Source organism: Heptranchias perlo, chromosome 18 (assembly GCF_035084215.1).
Source record: "Heptranchias perlo isolate sHepPer1 chromosome 18, sHepPer1.hap1, whole genome shotgun sequence".
In the NCBI taxonomy this organism is placed as follows: domain Eukaryota; kingdom Metazoa; phylum Chordata; class Chondrichthyes; order Hexanchiformes; family Hexanchidae; genus Heptranchias; species Heptranchias perlo.
Genome location: NC_090342.1, coordinates 19306637 through 19327383, shown reverse-complemented (window position 1 = coordinate 19327383; position 20747 = coordinate 19306637). Strand labels below are relative to the sequence as shown.

Here is a 20747-nt window from a genome sequence, read left to right as displayed (position 1 = left end):
GACAAAAAGGGGAAGAGAAAGAGCTGAAGACAAGAAACAGAGGATGAGACACAAGATGAAAGACAGCTACATGAATAGGCACACATTTTATTTGTATTTTTGTCTGTAAGCAATGCTATGTTAGATGAACTATTTTATATCATAATTGTCGTGCTATTTCAAATTACTAGGCACTTGCCCTTAATTGATATTTTACTTTCAAGTTACCTGGACATGGCTGGGTCCAATAAAGCACCAGATTGCATTTTCATCTGTTCAACCTCAGAATGAAATTTTTCAACTTCTTCTGATAATCGTTCCTATGAAGAACAATAATTAAATAGGTTTCAACACTGAAACATAAGCTCTTAAAGCACAACAAAATGTAATTTACCAGAAAGATTGGCTTGAAATTTGCAGGGCCGCAGCACTATAATAATTACGAAATAACAGCGAATTACATTAACATTGCCATTAAAATCCCAGGAAATTGTGGCGTTAGTGAATAACACCACTGTTATAACAACACCATAACTTGCTGGGATATTAGCACTGCTCTGCTGACACCATCGCTGAAATCTGGAACGGATTGTAATGCAAGCTTCGCCCCCCATTGAAAACAGCAGCAAGGGTCAATTTGCTGTATTTAGGCCAGTTTTATTGCTGCCTGTGGGAATGCCATTTCTGAAAGACACTAGAGAGTTTGGCTCAATAAATCTGTTACTATTGGGATGATTATGAGATAAATAACTGATGAAATTTAACACGTAGTTCATCAAATGATGCCTTAGCAATACTGTATGGTCTTTCAATGATAATACAGTGTGTATATAGTCTAAAGGAACAAAAATTATACACCCTCTGTGGGTTGTTTTTAAAGGTGATAAATTACTTTATTCAGATGATGGTCAATCAAGTCATTGCAAGGAATGAACGTTGCTACTAATCACTACTCAAGTTTTGTAATTAATCTCAGATTTAACATTAGAGATGTTGAACCCATAACAAAAAGGTACAGTTAAATTCTAATTACACTTGTGATTTGGCCGTGATCATTCAGGATTTGTGAATTATCAACATCCTGGAGATAACTGCAAAGATAATTTTCAAGAATCTACAAGGCAATTTCATACGTGTTAAATTCAAAGGTCTGCTGTTTTCTTCCATTTTATAAACAGCAATAGGATTCCCATTGAGCGGTAGTACCGCTGAATCCAGATGAAGCTGACCTGTGTGTACAACTGGCCCGCTTCTGAGTGGTAGCGCCGATTCACAGCTCCTTGGATCACCACTATCAATGCTGAGTTTCTCAGCAAATTTTGTCTTTGGATCAGTGTTGGAGTATCGGGGTGAACAAAGGTCTTACTTACAGTGATCATTGCCAATAACACAGTTGCAGCAAATTCCAGGCCAATTTTTTTGATAAATTGGCTTCGAAAGGTAATGAAGCTTACATGTAAATAAAAAGTAACAATATGCACTAAGCTCTAAGCTTCATTTTTCAAGAAATGGCTAAAGGGTACTAACTAAAACTGTTTGTTCAACAAAACAACATTGTCCAAACTTTTGGCGCCTATGGGTGCAAAGAAATATTTTCTGGTGTTGAATATAGTATAGACTGCATTGAAATCGGAAGAAAAAAATCTTTTTACCACAGCTAATGGAATCTGCTTGACATAAATAAGGCAGCATATTTAACTCAAGGGGCTAGAAATTGGGCTATCTAGTGCCCGATGTTTTGGCCTCCTGAAGTGCCAAAATGGCATCTTGGCTGTGCACCCATGTTTCTAGCGTGATGTGCACTGGAAGCCATCTTGCTAAAGATAGTAGCGCATGCGCAAATAATGAACGCTGGCAGCATGTAAAGTAAAGAGAAAATGGATACAATCAGTATGCAATGCTGATTTAAAGTGATAGACACCATTTTGGGACTTAACGTTCCACTCAATGCACAGTCTTAACCGTGACCATCTGAACATGTCTTAGTGTGCCTGGAGGACCCCCACCAGCGCTATTTAAAGGGACCATGCAGGATTTACAGGTTAGTTGCTGGATTATTGCTTCTGGCTGCTGATGCATTTGTAATTGTTTTTGGAGGTCTCCTATACGTGAATACTAGACATGGGGACATACCCTAACATTTAGAGCCAGGACGTGCAGGAGTGAAGTTAGGAAAAGCTTCTTCATGTAAAGTGGGGGGTTGGGGGGGTGGGGGGGGGGGGGGAGAAGTTTGGAATGTTCTTCTGCAAACGGCAGTTGATGCTAGCTCAGTTGTAAATCTGAGATTGATAAATATCTGTGAACCAAGGGTATTAAGGATACGGGGCTAAAGCGGGTATATGGAATTAGGTCACAGGTCAACCATGATCTCATTGAATGGTGGAACAGGCTCAAGGGACTAAATGCCACTGCCACTTGCTGCCACCTGTTATGCGCCATCTTCTCCTGCAAGAAAGCGGGACCTGTGTCTGAGTGATGTGCCTGTCATGGTTGAATAGCTGCCAGTGTATGTGACCTGTGAGTTGTAGGTGGGCAGCTTGCAACAGTGGTAATGCGTAAGGGTAAAAGGATGCATCTGATTGGAAGAGTTGATTACTGAAGAGTTTGTTGGTATGTGGGTGATGGGGGTTGTAGTGTGTGGAGCAGTGGATGGGGCTGGTGGTGCAGTTTGTAGGAGATGCCACTTGACAGTTGACCTCACTCACCTTGACCACTCGTGTCAAAGCACTGAACTTCTTCCTGCACTGCATCCATGTTCGTGGTGCTATGCGCCTGGCATTGATTTTGTCCCCCGTTCACACTCCATGCAGACAGCAGACAGTTATTTTCAGCAAATAACAGGTGCTGGCTACCTTTAAGAGATTTTAAGAGACATCCTCCCTTTAAAAGATTCGGGCACCCCCTGCTGGTGGAAAGTGCGCATCTTCTTGAATCCTCGTGTCAGGCCTAGTTTTTAATGTTGCTGTCAGGTCAGTATTCAGGCTGAACGAATGTCTCGTCCTGCCTGCGCAGGAAGCTCCGGGAGCGGGTTAGTCGCGGATCACGCTGCCCACGCCCGATTATTGGCCTTGTCCAATTTAACCCCATGGTGTCTACATAGATATTCTGTAACAGGATTTGCCACACACTGGAAAGAGCCAAATTCATACTCATTAATCTCTGCAGGGTGATGTGGAGATGCCGGTGATGGACTGGGGTTGACAAATGTAAGGAATCTTACAACACCAGGTTATAGTCCAACTGTTTTATTTGAAAATCACAAGCTTTCGGAGGCTTTCTCCTTCTTGTGATTTTCAAAGCTTGTGATTTTCAAATAAAACAGTTGGACTATAAACTGGTGTTGTAAGATTCCTTACATCTGCAGGGTGAGTTCAGCATCTCACTTGCGGTCATTAGGGAACTGTTGAGTGAAGGTAATGTGTTTGCCTTAAAAGAGGGAAAGCCAGATGGCCAGTGAATGTGCATTACCGTTACCACCAAAGTGGTATGGACAGAGGGATGGGATACTTTTGTATGCCATGGAAAAAACTTCAACAGAGAAAAAATGAGGGAATCATAAAATGCAATCCAGCACTGAAGAAAAAAGGCTTATTCATCCATTGACCAAAATCTCCATTATTGATTTTAAAAGTCATCACTTGTCTTGTCGTAGGATGCTACCCCTTATTTGTACAGGTCATACTTTCATCAATTGCAACAAAACCAAAGGGAAACAACCTATGTTTAAAGATTATGGTAATTGAATCTTTAATGTTTTCCAAAATAGCTGAACATAAAGGAGGAAGAAATCCATCCTTTTCTATTTATAGCTAAAATCAGTAATGCGTATATAAAGAACACATTTATGATTTTGCTGCAACTAGCAAACAGCATAAATCTTCCCCCACAGATGGCTGATTCTTAATAGTTCACCTTTGAAACAACTAGACAGATTCACATTATTAAACACATTGCCAAATTCTGCATTTAGTAATGTTCTTATTCCCTATTTGTCCCAAGACAGCAATTCTCATGTATTCACAAATATACCAATATCGTCATTATGTTAATCGTTACCTAATTATTACTTGTCATTAGTGAAATGACAAAAAGCCTTTTCTATGACCAGGTTACTAATTAAGGGAAATGGCTTTGGCCTCAGTAAATATACTTGACAAACAGAAGTAAGTTAAACTATCATAACTGCACTTATAGATTGAGAGGAAGGATAGAAAGGGATCACATTATTAAAGGTAGACCACAGATCACAAAATTGTGGGTAGGAAGTGGAGGGAGAAATATGTTGGCATATATATGAAATGAGTAAAAAACACAGAATCATAATCATGGAGGATTTCAACTACCCCCGCACAAACTGGCAGGGAGAACGAGTGAAAGGTGAGAAGGGAATGGAGATTTTTCAGTGTGTACAAGACTGCTTTCTGACCCAATATGTAAAAAGCCCAACAATGGTGGAAGCACTGCTAGACCTAGTAATGGGAAATGAAACAGAGCAGAAAACAGCAGTAAGCATGGTAGAGCATTGAGGGAGTAATGATCACAATATAATTAGGTTTAAGACAATGATTGAGACAGATATAGATAGCACAAAGACCAAAGTAATAGATTGGAAAAAGCAACCATGACGGAATGAGGATGGAGCTAAGGAAGGCAAAGTGGAGAAAAATATTGTATAGAATCTTACAACACTAGGTTATAGTCCAACAATTTTATTTGAAAATCACAAGCTTTCGGAGATTATCTCCTTCGTCAGGTGAGCCTGACAAATAAAATTGTTGGACTATAACCTGGTGTTGTAAGATTCTTTACAATTGTCAACCCCAGTCCATCACCGGCATCTCCACATCATGGAGAAAAATATTAAGAGACAAAGAGGTAGAACAATATTTAAAGGGGAGGTCAATAGAGTTCAGGAGAAATACATTCCACTAAAAAATAAGAACAAACTAGCTAAGAATGAGATGCCATGGATAAATGAAGAGGTAAGGATACAATTGAATCTAAAGAAAAAGACTTTGCAAAGTACATAAACAATAAAAGAGAGGCTGACAAAAGGGAATATGATAAGCTTAGGGAAAAAGTTAAAAAGAGAATTAGGAAGGCAAAGATAAAATATTAAATTAAAATACATATTGAAGTATATATAAAGAAATAATTCACTGTTCTATAGGCATATAAATAACAAAAGAATTAAGATAGGGATGCGGCCACTAAAGGATAAGCAAGTTAAACTCACAGAAGATGATAAATGGCAGAGATACTGAACAGATACTTTGCCTCAGTATTAAAGAGGAAATGACAACAGTTGAAGAAGTCAAGAGAGACAATTAAGATAGAAAGAATGGAGATACTAGACAATCTAGCCAAACTTAAGGAGGACAAGAACCCAGGTCCGGATGGATTGATTGCATCCACAGATACTCGAAGAAACTAAAGAGAGCAGAGGCGCTAGTTTCAATATATAAAAATTCAACAGAAAAACAAATAGTGCCAGAGGACTAACTCCCAGCAAATGTAATTCCGATCTTCAAAAAGAAAGATAGAACAAATCCAGGGAACTATAGAACAGTTAATTTAATGTCAGTGGCAAGAAAGATACTAGAATCTTTGCTAAAAGACCAGATAACAAAACATCTAGCACCAAAGAATAGAATAAAGAAGATCATGGTTAACCAACCTTATTGAATTCTTGAAGAAGTAACAGAAAGAGTAGACAGAGGCAATGCAGTGGGTGTGGTAAACATGGACTTTCAGAAGGCCTTTCTGAGGTACCACATAAGAGACTTATGACAAAGGTCAGGGTGTGTGGAGTAAGGATCAAGGTAGCAGAATGGATTGAAACATGGCTACAAAACAGCATTAAAGTTAAGGGAAGTTTCTTGGACTGGCAGAAATTGGGAAGTGGTGTCTCACAGGCTTCTGTGCTGGGATCACTGTTGTTCACCATATATATATTTATGGTATATATATATATATATGTAATTTATAGAAACATAGAAACAAAGAAAATAGGAGCAAGAGTAGGCCATTCGGCCCTTCGGGCCTGCTCTGCCATTCAAAACAATCATGGTTGATCGTCAAACTCAGTACCCTGTTCCTGCTTTTTCCCCATATCCCTTGATCCCTTTAGCATTAAGAAATATATCTATCTCCTTCTTGAATACTTCTAATGACTTGGCCTCCACTGCCTTCTGGGGTAGAGAATTCCACAGGTTCACCACCCTCTGAGTGAAGAAATTTCTCCTCATCTCGGTTATAAATGGCATACCCGGTATCCTGAGACTGTGACCCCTGGTTCTGGACTCCCCAGCCATCGGGAACATCTTCCCTGCATCTAGTCTGTCTTGTCCTGTTAGAATTTTATATGTTTCGATGAGATCACCTCTCATTCTTCTAAACTCTAGTGAATATAGGCCTGGTCCACCCAATCTCTCCTCATACGTCAGTCCTGCCATCCCAGGAATCAATCTGGTAAACCTTCGTTGCACTCCCTCCATGGCAAGGACATCCTTCCTCAGATAAGGAAACCAAAACTGCACACAATACTCCAGGTGTGGTCTCACCAAGGCCCTGTACAATTGCAGTAAGACATCCCTGCTCCTGTACTCAAATCCTCTTGCAATGAAGGCCAACATACCATTTGCCTTCCTAACTGCTTGCTGCACCTGAATGCTCGCTTTCAGCGACTGGTGTACAAGGACACCCAGGTCTCGTTGCACCTCCCCTTTTCCCAATCTATCACCATTCAGATAATAATCTGTCTTTCTGTTTTTACAACCAAAGTGGATAACCTCACATTTATCCACTTTATAATGCATCTGCCATGTTCTTGCCCATTCATCCAACTTGTCTAAATCACATTGGAGCCTATTTGCATCCTCCTCACAGCTCACACTCCACTCCAGCTTTGTGTTGTCTGCAAACTTGGAAATGTTACATTCCGTTCCCTCTTCCAAATCATTGATATATATTAATAGCTGGGGCCCAAGCACTGATCCTTGCGGTACCCCACTAGTCACTGCCTGCCACCTGGAAAAAGACCTGTTTATTCCTACTCTCTGTTTCCTGTCTGTCAACCAATTCTCAATCCATGCCAGTATATTCCCCCCAATCCCATGTGCTTTAATTTTGCACACTAACCTCTTGTGTAGGACCTTATCAGAAGCCTTCTGAAAATCCAAATACACCACATCCACTGGTTCTCCCCTATCTATTCTACTAGTTACCTCCTCAAAAAACTCCAGTAGATTTGTTAAGCATGATTTCCCTTTCATAAACCCATGCTGACTTCGTCCAATCCCATTAATGCCTTCCAAGTATTCTGTTATCACATCCTTTATAATAGACTCGAGCATTTTCCCCACTACTGATGTTAGGCTAACTGGTCTGTAATTCCCTGTTTTTTCTCTCCCTCCTTTTTTAAATAGTGGGGTTACATTTGCCAATCTGTAGGAACTGTTCCAGAGTCTATAGAATTTTGGAAGATGACCACCAATGCATTCACTATTTCCAGGGCCACTTCCTTTAGTACTCTGGGACGTAGATTATCAGGCCCTGGGGATTTGTCAGCCTTTAGCTCCATTAATTTCCCTAGCACTATTTTTTTTTACTAATACTGATTTCCTTCAGTTCCTCCCTCTCACTAGACCCTTGGTTCCCTAACATTTCCGGGAGGTTATTTGTGTCCTCCTTTGTGAAGACAGAACCAAAGTATGTGTTTAATTGTTCTGCCATTTCTTTGTTCCCCATTATAATTTCCCCCATTTCTGACTGTAAGGGAACTACATTTGTCTTCACTAATCTTTTTCTCTTGACATATTTATAGAAGCTTTTACAGTCAGTTTTTATGTTCCCTGCTAAGTTACTCTCATACTCTATTTTTCCCCTCTTAATGAATCTCTTTGTCCTCCTTTGCTGAATTCTAAACTGTTCCCAATCCTCAGGCTTGCCGCTTTTTCTGGCAACTTTTTATGTCTCCTCTTTGGATCTAATACTATCCCTAATTTCTTTTGTAAGCCACGGTTGAGCCACCTTTCCTGTTTTATTTTTGCGCCAGACAGGAATGAATAATTGTGGTAATTCCTGCAGACGTTCTTTAAATATTAGCCATTGCCTATCCACCATCATCCCTTTTAGTAAAGTTCCCCAATCTATCCTAGCCAACTCACACCTCATATTTTCACAATTTCCTTTATTTAGATTCAGGACCCTAGTTTCGGATTCGACTACTTCACTCTCCATCTTAATGAGGAATTCTATCATGTTATAGTCGCTCTTCCTTAAGGGACCCCACACAACAAGATTGTTAATTAATCCTTTCTCATTGCACAATATCCAGTCTAGGATCACCTGTACTCTAGTTGGTTCCTCAACGTATTGGTCTTGAAATCCATCACGTACACACTCCAAGAATTCCTCCCCCACAGTATTATTGCTAATTTGGTTTGACCAATCTATATGTAAATTAAAGTCACCCATGGTTATAGTTGTACTCTTCTTGCATGCGTCTCTAATTTCCTGTTTAATGCCCTCCCCTACATCTCCACTACTGTTTGGGGTCCTATAGACAACCCCCACCAACGTTTTCTGCCCCTTGGTGTTTCTTAGCTCCACCCATACAGATTCCACATCGTGATTTTCTGAGCCAATATCCTTCCTCACTATTGCATTGATTTCCTCCTTTACTAGCAATGCTACCCCACCTCCTTTCCCTTTTTGCCTGTCCTTCCTAAATATTGAATACCCCTGGATGTTTAGTTCCCATCGTTGGTCACCCTGCAGCCATGTCTTCGTAATCGCAACTATATCATACTCGTTAATATCTATCTGCGCTTTTAATTCATCTACCTTGTTGTGAATGCTCCGCACATTAAGATACAATGCCTTTAGACTTGTCTTTTTAAGATTGCTAGTCATCTTACTATTATTTTGCACTATGGCCCTATTTGTTCTTCGCCCTTGTTTTCTCTGCCTTCCACTATTGCTTCTTCCCTTTCTGTCTTTTGTTTCTATCTTTGTTTCCACCTCCTGTCTCCCTGCTCAGGTTCCCATCCCTCTGCCATCCTAATTTAAACCTTCCCCAACAGCACTAGCAAACACCCCCGTGAGGACATTGGTCCCGGTCCTGCTCAGGTGTAACCCGTCCTGCTTGTACAGGTCCTACCTTCCCCAGGACCGGTCCCAATATCCCAGGAATCTAAATCCCTCCCTCCTACACCATCCCTGCAGCCATGCATTCATCTGGTCTATTCTCCTGTTCCTATACTCACTAGCACGTGGCACTGGTATATAAAAAAATGATTTGGACACAGGAATTTGAGGGACTTCACCAAGATACAGAAAGATATAAATAGGTTTGCAGAGTAGGTGGATAAAGGGCAAATTAAATTCACTATAGCAAAGTGTGAAGTGTAAGGTGGTTCATTTTGGTAGGAGGAATAATGAGGCCACTTATTCCTTGGAAGGTAAGAAACTACATGAGGTAGAAGAGCAAAGAGATCTGGGAATACAGGTACATAAATCGCTAAAAGTAACAACACAAGTTGATTAGACCATAATGAGTGCAAAGAAAGTAATGGGTTCATTTCTGGAAGAATAGAATACAAAAGGAGGGAGGTAATGTTGAATTTATGTGGAACCTTGGTTCAACCACACTTAAGAGTATTGTGTCCAGTTCTGGTCACCATACTGCAAAAAGGACATTGAAGCACTGAAGAAAGTGCAGAGAATTTACAAAGATGTTACCAGAATTGAGAGGATTTAACTATCAGGCAAGATTGAGAAGGCTGGGGCTCTTTTCTCCGGAAAAGAAACGGAAGAGACCTGATAGATGTTTTTACAATTATGAAAGGGTTTGATAGGGTGGATGTGGAGAAACTGTTTCCACCTGGGGGTGAGTCCAGAACACGGGGACATAAATACAAGCTAGCCACGAACCGATCAAATACAGAATTTAGGAGGAATTTGGGGAGAATATGGAATTTGCTACCGCATGGTTGAAGCAGATAGCATTGATGCATTTAAGGGGAAGCATAATGCATACATGCGAGAGAAGAGAATAGAGGGATACAGGTGCAGGATAGAAAGAGGTAATTACAGTGGGAAAAAGTTTTTGTGGAGTATAAACACCAACATAGGCCAGTTGGGATGAATGGCCTGTTTCTGTGCTGTAGATAGGAATCATTCTAGCACCCTAAATCTCCCATATCTAATATCCTAAATCTCCCATAAATACATCAGATCCTGCATTAAATAGCTTGTCTGCTTCATATGAAAAATCTTTTCCCCAAGCCTCTCTGAATTGTCTTCTACACTCTCCACAGAAATCTGTTAGAATCAACTGGAATGTCTTCACTCTAACCCACCCACATGCACTTCACACTTTCTACTCCCTTTCCGTTCAGTCTCAATTACCACATAATGATCTGGTACAGCACCAAGACATTTGCATATCACTCAAGTAAACGTGTGAATATAAAATTATCAAGTATTTGAAACATAATACCATAAGGAATTTTAAGTCAGAAGGCAAAGAAGTTTCTGTTTAAATTATCTGGTGAGACTTTAAAACAGTTACATGATAGAAACCTTTCATTCAACTTGCATTACAAATAATTATACTACCCACATACTGTAAATCAACAGTCATATCCAGTTCTTACAATACCTTAACCAAATGTTATTTCTTTATATCAATCCTAATATGATAATGAGCAATGTGATGAACAAAGAGACCATTTGTATACAGTTTTGATCTCCATACTTAAGAAAATATATACTTGCTCTCGAGGCAGTACAAAGAAGGTTCACTCGGTTAATCCCGGGGATGAGGGGGCGGACATATGAGGAGAGGTTGAGTAGATTGGGACTCTACTCATTGGAGTTCAGAAGAATGAGAGGCGATCTTATTGAAACATATAAGATTGTGAAGGGGCTTGATCGGGTGGATGTGGTAAGGATGTTCCCAAGGATGGGTGAAACTAGAACTAGGGGGCATAATCTTAGAATAAGGGGCTGCTCTTTCAAAACTGAGATGAGGAGAAACTTCTTCACTCAGAGGGTAGTAGGTCTGTGGAATTTGCTGCCCCAGGAAGCTGTGGAAGCTACATCATTGAATAAATTTAAAACAGAAATCGACAGTTTCCTAGAAGTAAAGGGAATTAGGGGTTACGGGGAGCGGGCAGGAAATTGGACATGAATTTAGATTTGAGATTAGGATCAGATCAGCCATGATCTTATTGAATGGCGGAGCAGGCTCGAGGGGCCGATTGGCCTACTCCTGCTCCTATTTCTTATGTTCTTATGTTCTTATTTGCACTGCCCAATTAGCATTATATCATAATGCAATAAGTACCATCTTACACAGTAATTTCTCATTCTCTTCTTATTATAACTTATTATATCTCATTTCAAAATTCATAGCTGATTCCAGGTTACAATATTGCCACACATTGCTAATATCATCTGCTCTCTTAAGCTGCTGTGATATTGATCAGACAAGTAACTGTATAATGCGATGTGCAGCCAGCCGACCCAAGTTGCATTGCAAGCTGAATCTCATTGCAGGTTGTGTTGAGCTCAGAGACAAAGAAGCTCTGCACACTTGTGGTTGGATCTTTCTCAGATGCCTGATTTTTAATATTATGAGAATGAATTCTAAGTTAATTAGGTACACAGTGGTATAATGGATCACCAGGTATGGCTTGCCATTAAAGCTTTAACATTTCAATTCCGTGCAACCAAAAAGTGTTACTATATCATGCGTTCTTATGTATTATGCTAATGATATTACCTTATCATGAAGAGACTCTTCTAGTTGTTTTCTTAAGAGTTCAGATTCTTGTATCAACATGTTCTAAGATAATAAAACATAATTATTTGCAAAATAAGCCGCAGTGACAAATTTGATCAAACATTGATGTTAATATACAAATCCCGTTAACAAAATTAAGGATCTCACTAGTTACAATATACTAATTTTCTTAAACAGCTCACATGAGTCATTGTTAGAAGACGTAGCTCCCACCAATGCATTTAGTATGGTTCCATATCTTAAGGGGCACAAATGAACTTATTCTATGTTCTGGCTACACCATTTAAAAATATAATGCTTCCTGTTTACAATCTTGAGATCTACGGGATTGTTACATGCTAGCATATCAATGCCATCAGTGGTTAAAGTAGAATTTGTTGAAGAAAAGGTATTCACACCTCCCCACCTGTGTCACATTTGTTTTCAACCTGTACACCTTAGTTTTGCCAATTTGCACAATTTTTGTCTATGTTAAGGTTTTTAGAAAAGGCAAGGGAATGGCATGTAGTGAAAATGATTATTGTACTTTGTTAAAGGCAAGACAAACGTTCAGTAAAATTAATCTATTTTGTGTTTCTAAAAGAAAGAAAGGAGCATTCAGTATTGTGGTATAATTTTGAAACAAGTGTTCATTCATTGTGGGTTTTTTTTAAATGATAAGAGGATTCAGTAAAGCTCAACACTGCAGAATTGAAAAAAAGATTGATTCAGTAAACTTCATCATGCTGCTTTTTTAAAGGTAAGTGGAGAGCTTGAGTAAATTTCCTTAGTGTGGCTATGTAGCAGAAAAACAGACACGCTGACACCATTAAATTCAATGCAGAAAAAGTTAATTTACAATAAAGTTAGTTAATAACAGACTTCAGCAATGACCTTTCTTAACTAACATCAACTAAAATTCTCTCTTCACCTCCTCTTTCAGTTTGTTTTGCTTTCCTTCAATTTATCATTGATTACCCTCATTCATTTGTTTTAATCACTTTTCTGTCATAAAACATATTAGCCCCGATATTTATGGGGAGGGAAAGGGGGACCATGGTAGTGGGAGGGGAACCCCGGAATCCTGGGGATGCTGAGGTCCTGCTGAATTTAACGTCAGGACCTTGTTATCATTTTTATATTCCGTTTCCCACCCGGCAGCTGGACAGATTGACAGGCTGGCCGGCTGCTAGACGGGAAAGCCAGCGGCAGAAGGCTGCAGCCAGGGACTGTTGGGGAAAGATTGGGGCTTGGTGGTGATGGGGTGGGGGGGGGGGGGGGGGGGTTGGAGCCCAGCAATCAGGAGGGAGGGGGGGAAAGATCGGGGCATGGTGGGGGAGGCGGGGGTCGGCTGATTGCGGCAGCGAAGAGAGGCTGCAATCCGCAGAAGGTTTGCTTGAGGAGCCGGGGGAGCACTCCTGCTCCTCCTGGCTCACAAGGAGCACTCTAAAAAGCATTTACCTTCTGGAGCCAGCTGCTCCCATCTCCATTTCGCTGCCGGGTTTCCCGAGCCGGGACACTTCATCATAATATTTAAATCAAGGGTCGTGTCTCGTGATTTTTAGTTTTAAACCCCCCTCTCGACCCTCTCCCACCTGTTGTGCAGGGGTTAATATCCACCCCATTCATTTTGGCCTGGTTTTCTTACGTCTTTAACATTAGTTTTTAAGTTGCATTCAGACATAAAATTACATAGGTTATGAAAGAAATAGTGGAGGCTGTGACTATAATTTTGCAAAGTTCTCTAGAAAGGAAAATTGTGTCAGAAGATTGGAAGATGGCAAATGTGCTATCACACTTCAAAAAGAGACAGTTATAAAGCCAGGAAATTATAGACCAATTAGTCTTACTTCTGTTGTTGGTAAACTACAACAATCCAAATTATGCAATAAAATTCTAGGAAGTTGGAGAAACCATGTTAATCAGGGCCAATCAGCATTGATGTTTAAAGGGGGAGCAAGCAGGAGAGTGGCATTAGACTAGGTGGCTCATGTGGAGAAAAACTCTGGCATAAACTTTGTGGGCCAAATGGCTTTAATCATGTGATTCTAGACACTAAAATTACACTAAAAGTGTACTAGCATATAGATACTTAATGTTTTCATGTGAAATTTCTCCCACCACTAAAGCAGTAGTGATGAATTTCACGTGAATGTTTAGCCATTCATCTGATAGCGTACAAAAGTATAATTTCAACATTACAAGCTTTACTATGTACATTTATTACTGGAAGTCAAAATCTGAACTTGTGTTGGAGGACTTCACTTTTTTGTACAACTTCTACATCAAAATGCAGTATTTCCTTCAGTTTTCATGTTCATTATGGCTGTCTTCTACCATTTAATTTTAGCCTTATGACTCCAGAATTTTATAGGGGGTTCACTCTGTGCTCTGATAAGTTTCACTTCTTGGGGGTGATTTTAAACCCCAAGAACGGGTGGGTTGGGGCAGGTGGGAGTTGAAAATAGTTGTTTTTTAGGTCACGACCGCAACCCGGCTTTATTTCCATGTTTAATGTCGGCGTGTAAAAGCACAGGCTTCCCACTGGGAATGCAAAGTCCGAAAATTTTGTGGTTGCGACCCAAAAAAACAACTATTTTCAACTCCCACGTGTCCCCAACCCACCCGTTCTTGGGGTTTAAAATCACCCCCCTTGTCTCTGTTTCACAGTCACGTCATATCGTTTTTTTAATAAGACTTACCTGCTTGTACTCAAGTTGAATAAAGTTAGCATTAATATCAATTGAGAGTTGAGAATCAGTCTGCTGCAGTATCAGTAGCAGGCTGATGCAGGAACATGTCATGCACATGCTGAACAGCAGGCAGCACTGATAGAAGAGCTGAAATATTCTGGCATGCTCAATTCGCATGCTTGCATCTTTTGGCAAGTATTGCAAAAACATAAATAGCAATGGAAAAAAGGCATCTCGCCAAAACAAGGGGAATTCAATAAGGCGAGATGTTTAAGGGCTGGAACATCAAACTAGATTATTCATTTTTAAAATTTATTCTCAGGAAGTGGGTGTCATTGGCCAGGTCATACTTATTGCCCGTTCCTAGGTGCCATGAGAAGATAGTGGGGGGGCCTTCTCCTTGAACCGCTGCAGTACATGGTGTGATGATACTCCCAGAATGGTTTTAGGATACTGACCCAATTGACAATGAAGGAAAAGCAATTTTTGACCAAGTCAGGATGGTGTGTGAGTTGGAGAGGAACTTAGAGGTGATTGTGTTCCCACAACATTGTTGCTTTTGTCCTTTTTGGGGGCAGAGATCGCAAAAGCGTGAGATGCTGTTGAAATAACTTTGGTGAGTTGCTGCTATGCGTCCTGTAGATTGTAGATAATGCAACCACAGTGCAGTAGAGATGGAGGAGGTAGATATTCAGTGCAGTTGCAGGAGTGCTGATCAAAGGAACTGTTCTGCCCAGGATGATGATGAGTTCCTTGAGTGTTTTTTATAGCTGCACCTCTCTAGGTGAGTGAGTATTCCATCAGGCTCCTGACTTGAGCCTTGTAGAACATACGAACATATGAAAATGACAGACAGGAAGAGACCTATTGGTCCATCCAGTCTGTCCCACACAGTTGTGATGCCTATCACAATACATATACCCCTCATCCACCCAGAGCCATGTAATCTCCTGCAAGAGGCAAAAAAAAGATAAACCTAGGCAGATTAGGAAAAAAACCTGGAAAATTCCTTTCCGATCCCCTAAGACAATCAAAACCAGTCCAGGAGATCACATTGGCCTTGATTTACGTTACAGGATACCTACCTCTTGTATGAGGTGATCTCAGCTCCAGCCAGAAACAGTTGCATGAAAGAATACAGTGAATCAACATTCACCACACGAGCCCCCAACCTGTTCTACAGGTCCACGATTCTCTTGGAAAAGAAGAACCGCCTAACATCCAACCTAATTCTGTCCTTACATAACTTGTAAGCTTGACCCCTGGTCCTCCCTAACCTATTCAGTTGAAATATTTAGTCTACATAAACACAATCTAGTCCCTTTGTTATTTTATAAATCTCGATCAAATCGGCTTTAAGTCTATACTGTTCTAAAGCACAGACACCCAGCTTGTTAAACCTATCTGGGTACCTAAGGTGTTTTAAACTGGGAATTAATCTTGTGGCCCTTCTCGGCACCCTTTCCAAAGTCTCACTACCTCCCACCATATGAGGAGACCAAAACTGGGCAAAGTATTCTAACTGAGGTCTAACAAGGGTCTTGTATAAAGACAAAATTATATGCTTTGCTTTATAGTGAATTGTCCTGTGAATATACTCTAGAACCTAGTTTGCATTAGCTGTAGCTTCACAGCATTGGTCATGGACCTTCAGAGATTGATGCACTAAAACACCCAGATCTCTTTCTTTCACCACTGGATTTAATTCTTTTCCCTATAGGGTGTATGTATGTTTAGCATTTGACCTGCCCAAGTACATGACACTATACTTTTCTAAGTTAAACATCATGTGCCTAATACGGGCCTAATCCCCCAGCATATCTAAATCTGCTTGTAGTAGTAAGTGAAGGAGAGGTTTTAAGGGCTGAAGAGATGAGCCACTTATCAAAGAGTACCCTGCCTCTGCCCTGCTGTTGTAGCCATGCTGTTAATATACCTGCTCTAATTGAGCTTCTGGTTACTGGTGACCCTTGGCGGCGGGGGGGGGGCTTGAGTTGGACGTGTTGGAGAGTTAAGAGTTAATAATCAAACTAACCTGTATAATTACAACTGGTCATGGAAGCAACAGGCTTTCTAAGATAAACAGTAAACCAGCAGGGTTTCTGGGAGAAGAAAGGATAGGTTATACAGTTTACTTCAAAGGTCTGATAACAAACTACGAGGGATGCCCGTGCAAAGAGATATTGACTGGGACCACATCGACCATGAGTGATTAATGCATAACTTTAGTGACTAGTGTAATAAACATAGGCAGAGGGATCGATTAATTGTGTTATAGAGTGTAAGTTTAAGTAAATAAGCTGTTCTTGAAAGAATCCAAGAACAAATCATACATGAAGTCTTAACTGTGAAATATACCATTGAAGCAGGCAAACTGAGGTGCTTAAGAAGAGTGGGTTTTTAAAGAGTTAGTTGGGAGGGCTCAAAAGAGAAAGAAACCCAAAGCCACTCCTGTGTATGGTATAGATTGATCATCTGTACAGTATATGAATAAAGTCTGTTCCATATATTCCAACGTCAAGTGTCTCGTACTTACTCGAAGGATGTGGTGGTGAACCTTAGAAGGAAGGAGATCAACAATTTAATGATGGTGGTGCCATTGAAGGTCAAAATAAGCTGGCTTAGTTTTCTTTTGTTTGATTTGGATATTATCTGGCACTTATGCAGCGTGAATATTACCTGCCACTAGTCAGCCCAAGTTTAGATGTTATCCGGGTCCTGTTGTAGGCTGGCATGGACTGCTTCATTATCGGAGCAATTGTGAATCGAAGTGAACACTGTGGAATCTTCAGCCCTCCTCCTGACCTTGTAATGGAGGAAAGATCATTGATATAGCTGAGAATCCCTACGTGGTCAGTTTTTAGTAAAATATTAAAATGCCTACGTGGCAAAGAAGCAGAATGCAAAATGGTTAGAAAGGGTTAATTAGTTAGTAACTGAGATTGATACAAGTGGCCTGGCCCTCCTGCTGGGCCATATGTTTGCTTAGTCAGCAGGCCTGCATTGTCTTATCAATGATAGGTCTTTGATGTGAGTCAAGGACTGGTCTGAATGTCTCCATGTTTATGGCAGATCAATATAGGGAACGAGCTTAGCCAAAGTTGAAAGACATTCCAGGTTGGGAGATAAGGAATAGAAGGAACAGGGAAGAACATTCCAAGTTGGAAAGTGAGGAAGTATCCCCTTTGATGTCTAATAGCAACATGGCCAGCACATGGATTGTCTATGATTGGCCGGAAATAATGTAACCCCGCATGGCAACCTGTGCCCGGCTTATGATTGGTGTTGACTCTTGTGTTAATGATGTTCCAACCTCTATGGATTTGTATAAAGGTATGAGTTTTTGTCTTTGTCTTTGTCTCTCCTTATTCTGTTAGAATCGTTCGGATTCTCTCAGGAATCTGAATTGAAGCTACAGACTAAGATCTGCTATTAAAGTTGTTTGAACTTTACGGTGTACTCGAATCAGTTCTTGCTGAACCAGACTGAGGGGAAAGAATCCGGTTCGTCATAGCAACTGAAGATGGCTGGGCCGAGGGCGCCTTCCTAAGGAATTCGTGCAGTGATGTCCTGGGGCTTTGATGACTGGCCTCTGACAACCACAACCTTTGTGTCAAGTATGACTCTAGCCACTGGAGATTTTTCTCTTTGATCCCAATTAACTTCAGTTTTGCTGCAGCTCCTTGGTGCCATACTCAGTCAAATGCTGCCTAGGGGGCAGCTACTGTCACCCCCTCTTCTCTAGCATTTAGCTCTTGCATCCATGTCCAGAATGAGGCTATAACTAGATTTTGAGCTGAGTGATTCTGATGGAATCTGAACTGAGCATTGTTAAGCAGACTATTGATGAATAGTTGTTAGTTGATGGCACTATTGGTCACTTCTTCTATCACTTTACTGATGATTTGGAGAAGGCTGATAAGTCACTAATTGGCTGGATTAAATTTATCCTGTTTGCTTGTAAATAGGACAAATCTGGGCAATCTTTCACATTGTTGGGTAGGTGACAATGTCATAGCTACACTGGAACAGCTTGGCAAGGAGAGCGAATAATTCTGGTGCATAGATCTTCAGCACTACAGCCAGGGTGTTATCAGGGTCCAAAGCCTTTGCCGTGTTCAATGCACTCTACTGCTTCTTAGCGTCACACGGAGTGAAACAAATTGGCTGGACACTGGTATCTTTGATGATGAGGACCTCAGGAGGAGGCTGAGTGCAATTATCCAATTGGCACTTTTGTCTGAAGATGATTGCAAACACCTTAACTTTGTCTCTTGCACTTACATGCTGGGCTTCACTGCAGAGAATGGGACTGTGAATGGTGACACCTCCTTATGTTTGTTGCCTGGTTGTGCAACTCCAAACTCAATTGGACGTGGTAGGGCTACAAAGTTTTGCTCTAACCTGTTGATCTTGGCACTGCTTAGCTCTGTTTGAAGTCTGCTGCTTTTGGTGTTTGGCATGCAGGTAGCCCTTTGTAGCAGTTTTGCTAGGTTCATGTCTCATTCCAGGGTATGCCTAATGCTGCTCCTGGCATGCCCTTCTACAATCTATATTGAACCTGGATTGGACTCCTAGCTTGATGGTGATCAAGGAGTGGGGGATGTGCTGGGCCATGAAGTTACAGTTGTGGTGGTATACAATTTCACTGCTGCTGATGGCCCACACTGCCTCATTGATGAATGGTTTTAGGCTCTAGGTCTGTTCTTAGTCTGTCCCACTCAGTTAGTGGTAGAGACATGTTATACAATGCTGGAGACAAGATTTAATCTTCACAAGGACTGTGTGATGGTCAATCCTACAAATGCTATTGTGGGCAGATGTGTCTACGACAGGTAGGCTGGTGGGGACAAGGTCAAGTAGGTTACTTCCTCATGTTAGTTCCCTCACCTCTTGTTGCACGCCTAATCTGACAGCTATGTTCTTCAGAACTCTTGGTCAGTGGCAGTTTGGTCAGTGGCAGTACTACCAAGCCTCTCTTGATGGTGGATATTGAGAGCTACCATCAGAGCTTCTTCCAAGTGATGTTCAACATGGAAGAGTACTGATTCGTCAGTTGGGTGGAAGGTAGGTGGCGATCAGCAGGAGGTTTCCTTGATCTTTTTTGATTTGAAGTCATGAGACCTACTTTAATCACTGGACTTAATACAAGTTGACAAGAATGCAATATTTTTGTGATAACCTTTTGTATCCTGTTGTATTGCCCAACTATTAGGTTCTACTGCAATAGTGCTATTGATTATTCCTACTAAATAAATTGTGGAATAAGTAAAATAGAGGTAGATTTTTCACAATAAAAGAAGTAAAAAGGTAGCATCTGAATAAAAAGCTCCATTCCAGAAAACAAACAAATGTAATTTAGCTTTAAAGCCTTACAAGAAATACTTTGAAATAATATTTACATTAATGTATACTAACATATATTTTTGTTGTAATTCTTCTTGTGAATGCTGTACAAGATTTCAGATTTTCTATATATATCTAAGCAAAGAAAATCTTAGTTTGAGAGCAATACTAGGATTTGCTCTTGTAATTTTTTCACAAGAAAAACTTCACCCTCAGATTTTCCCCTTGTCCTGTGCAAGTGCAAGAGTAGCAATTAATAGTGTAGAATTCTACATAAATGCAAAAGCAATTTCTTTCCAATGTGCCACAAATTAGAAAATTCAAATGCAAAGTCTTAGCTTGATGACCCTCTTCAGGGGAGCAGCCTATAAAAAAATGGCAAAATGTAACTGTTAACTTTGTCCACAAGTGATACCTTTCATTAAACAAAGTCTCAAAATTCCCTCAAACTCTGAGAAGGATGGAGAGTGAATACATCTTTTTCAAAGGAGTTACTGAGGTCGATTTTCAACTTTCCACCTGAGCATAAAACTGCCGTTTAGGAAAAGCTGTCCATTTTCAAAACCGCATGAATTTCATTTCCATTAAAATCGTTCTTTCCCCCTCTCTTTTTAAAAAAAAATGAAGTAGAACAAGATATAGTGCATAAATGAGAACTTACCTAGTGGTTGTAAATTTCTGAATATAGGATAGGTGATTAGTGTGGTGTATTTACTATGGTAGCTTATGATGGATAAAACGTGGTGCGTAGATAGAAACAGTTATGAATATTTTTAAATATTATTTTCTCTCTCCTTATTATCTAATTATTTTATATTGTCTTCCAGCCTCTGCATTGTCTTCCTTTAGCCAAGAAGGACCATTTCCTTTATTTTACTGTTGCTCTATATTGGTTAATAGGAGATATGTTCTGTCGAACTGAATAGATCACTGCTGAA

General features: G+C 40.3%; 1 protein-coding gene across 1 annotated transcript in view; it reads right to left on the bottom strand.

Annotated features, from left to right (window-relative positions):
- Positions 1-20747, bottom strand: part of ppfia2 (PTPRF interacting protein alpha 2) — a 413910-nt gene that overhangs the window by 125102 nt on the left and 268061 nt on the right. Inside the window, exons 11-12 of the mRNA XM_067999463.1 lie at positions 11771-11833; positions 208-299 (exon numbers count right to left, since the gene is read on the bottom strand). Of these exons, the coding sequence (XP_067855564.1) occupies positions 208-299; positions 11771-11833 (155 nt within the window). The remainder of the gene's footprint in view (positions 1-207; positions 300-11770; positions 11834-20747) is intronic.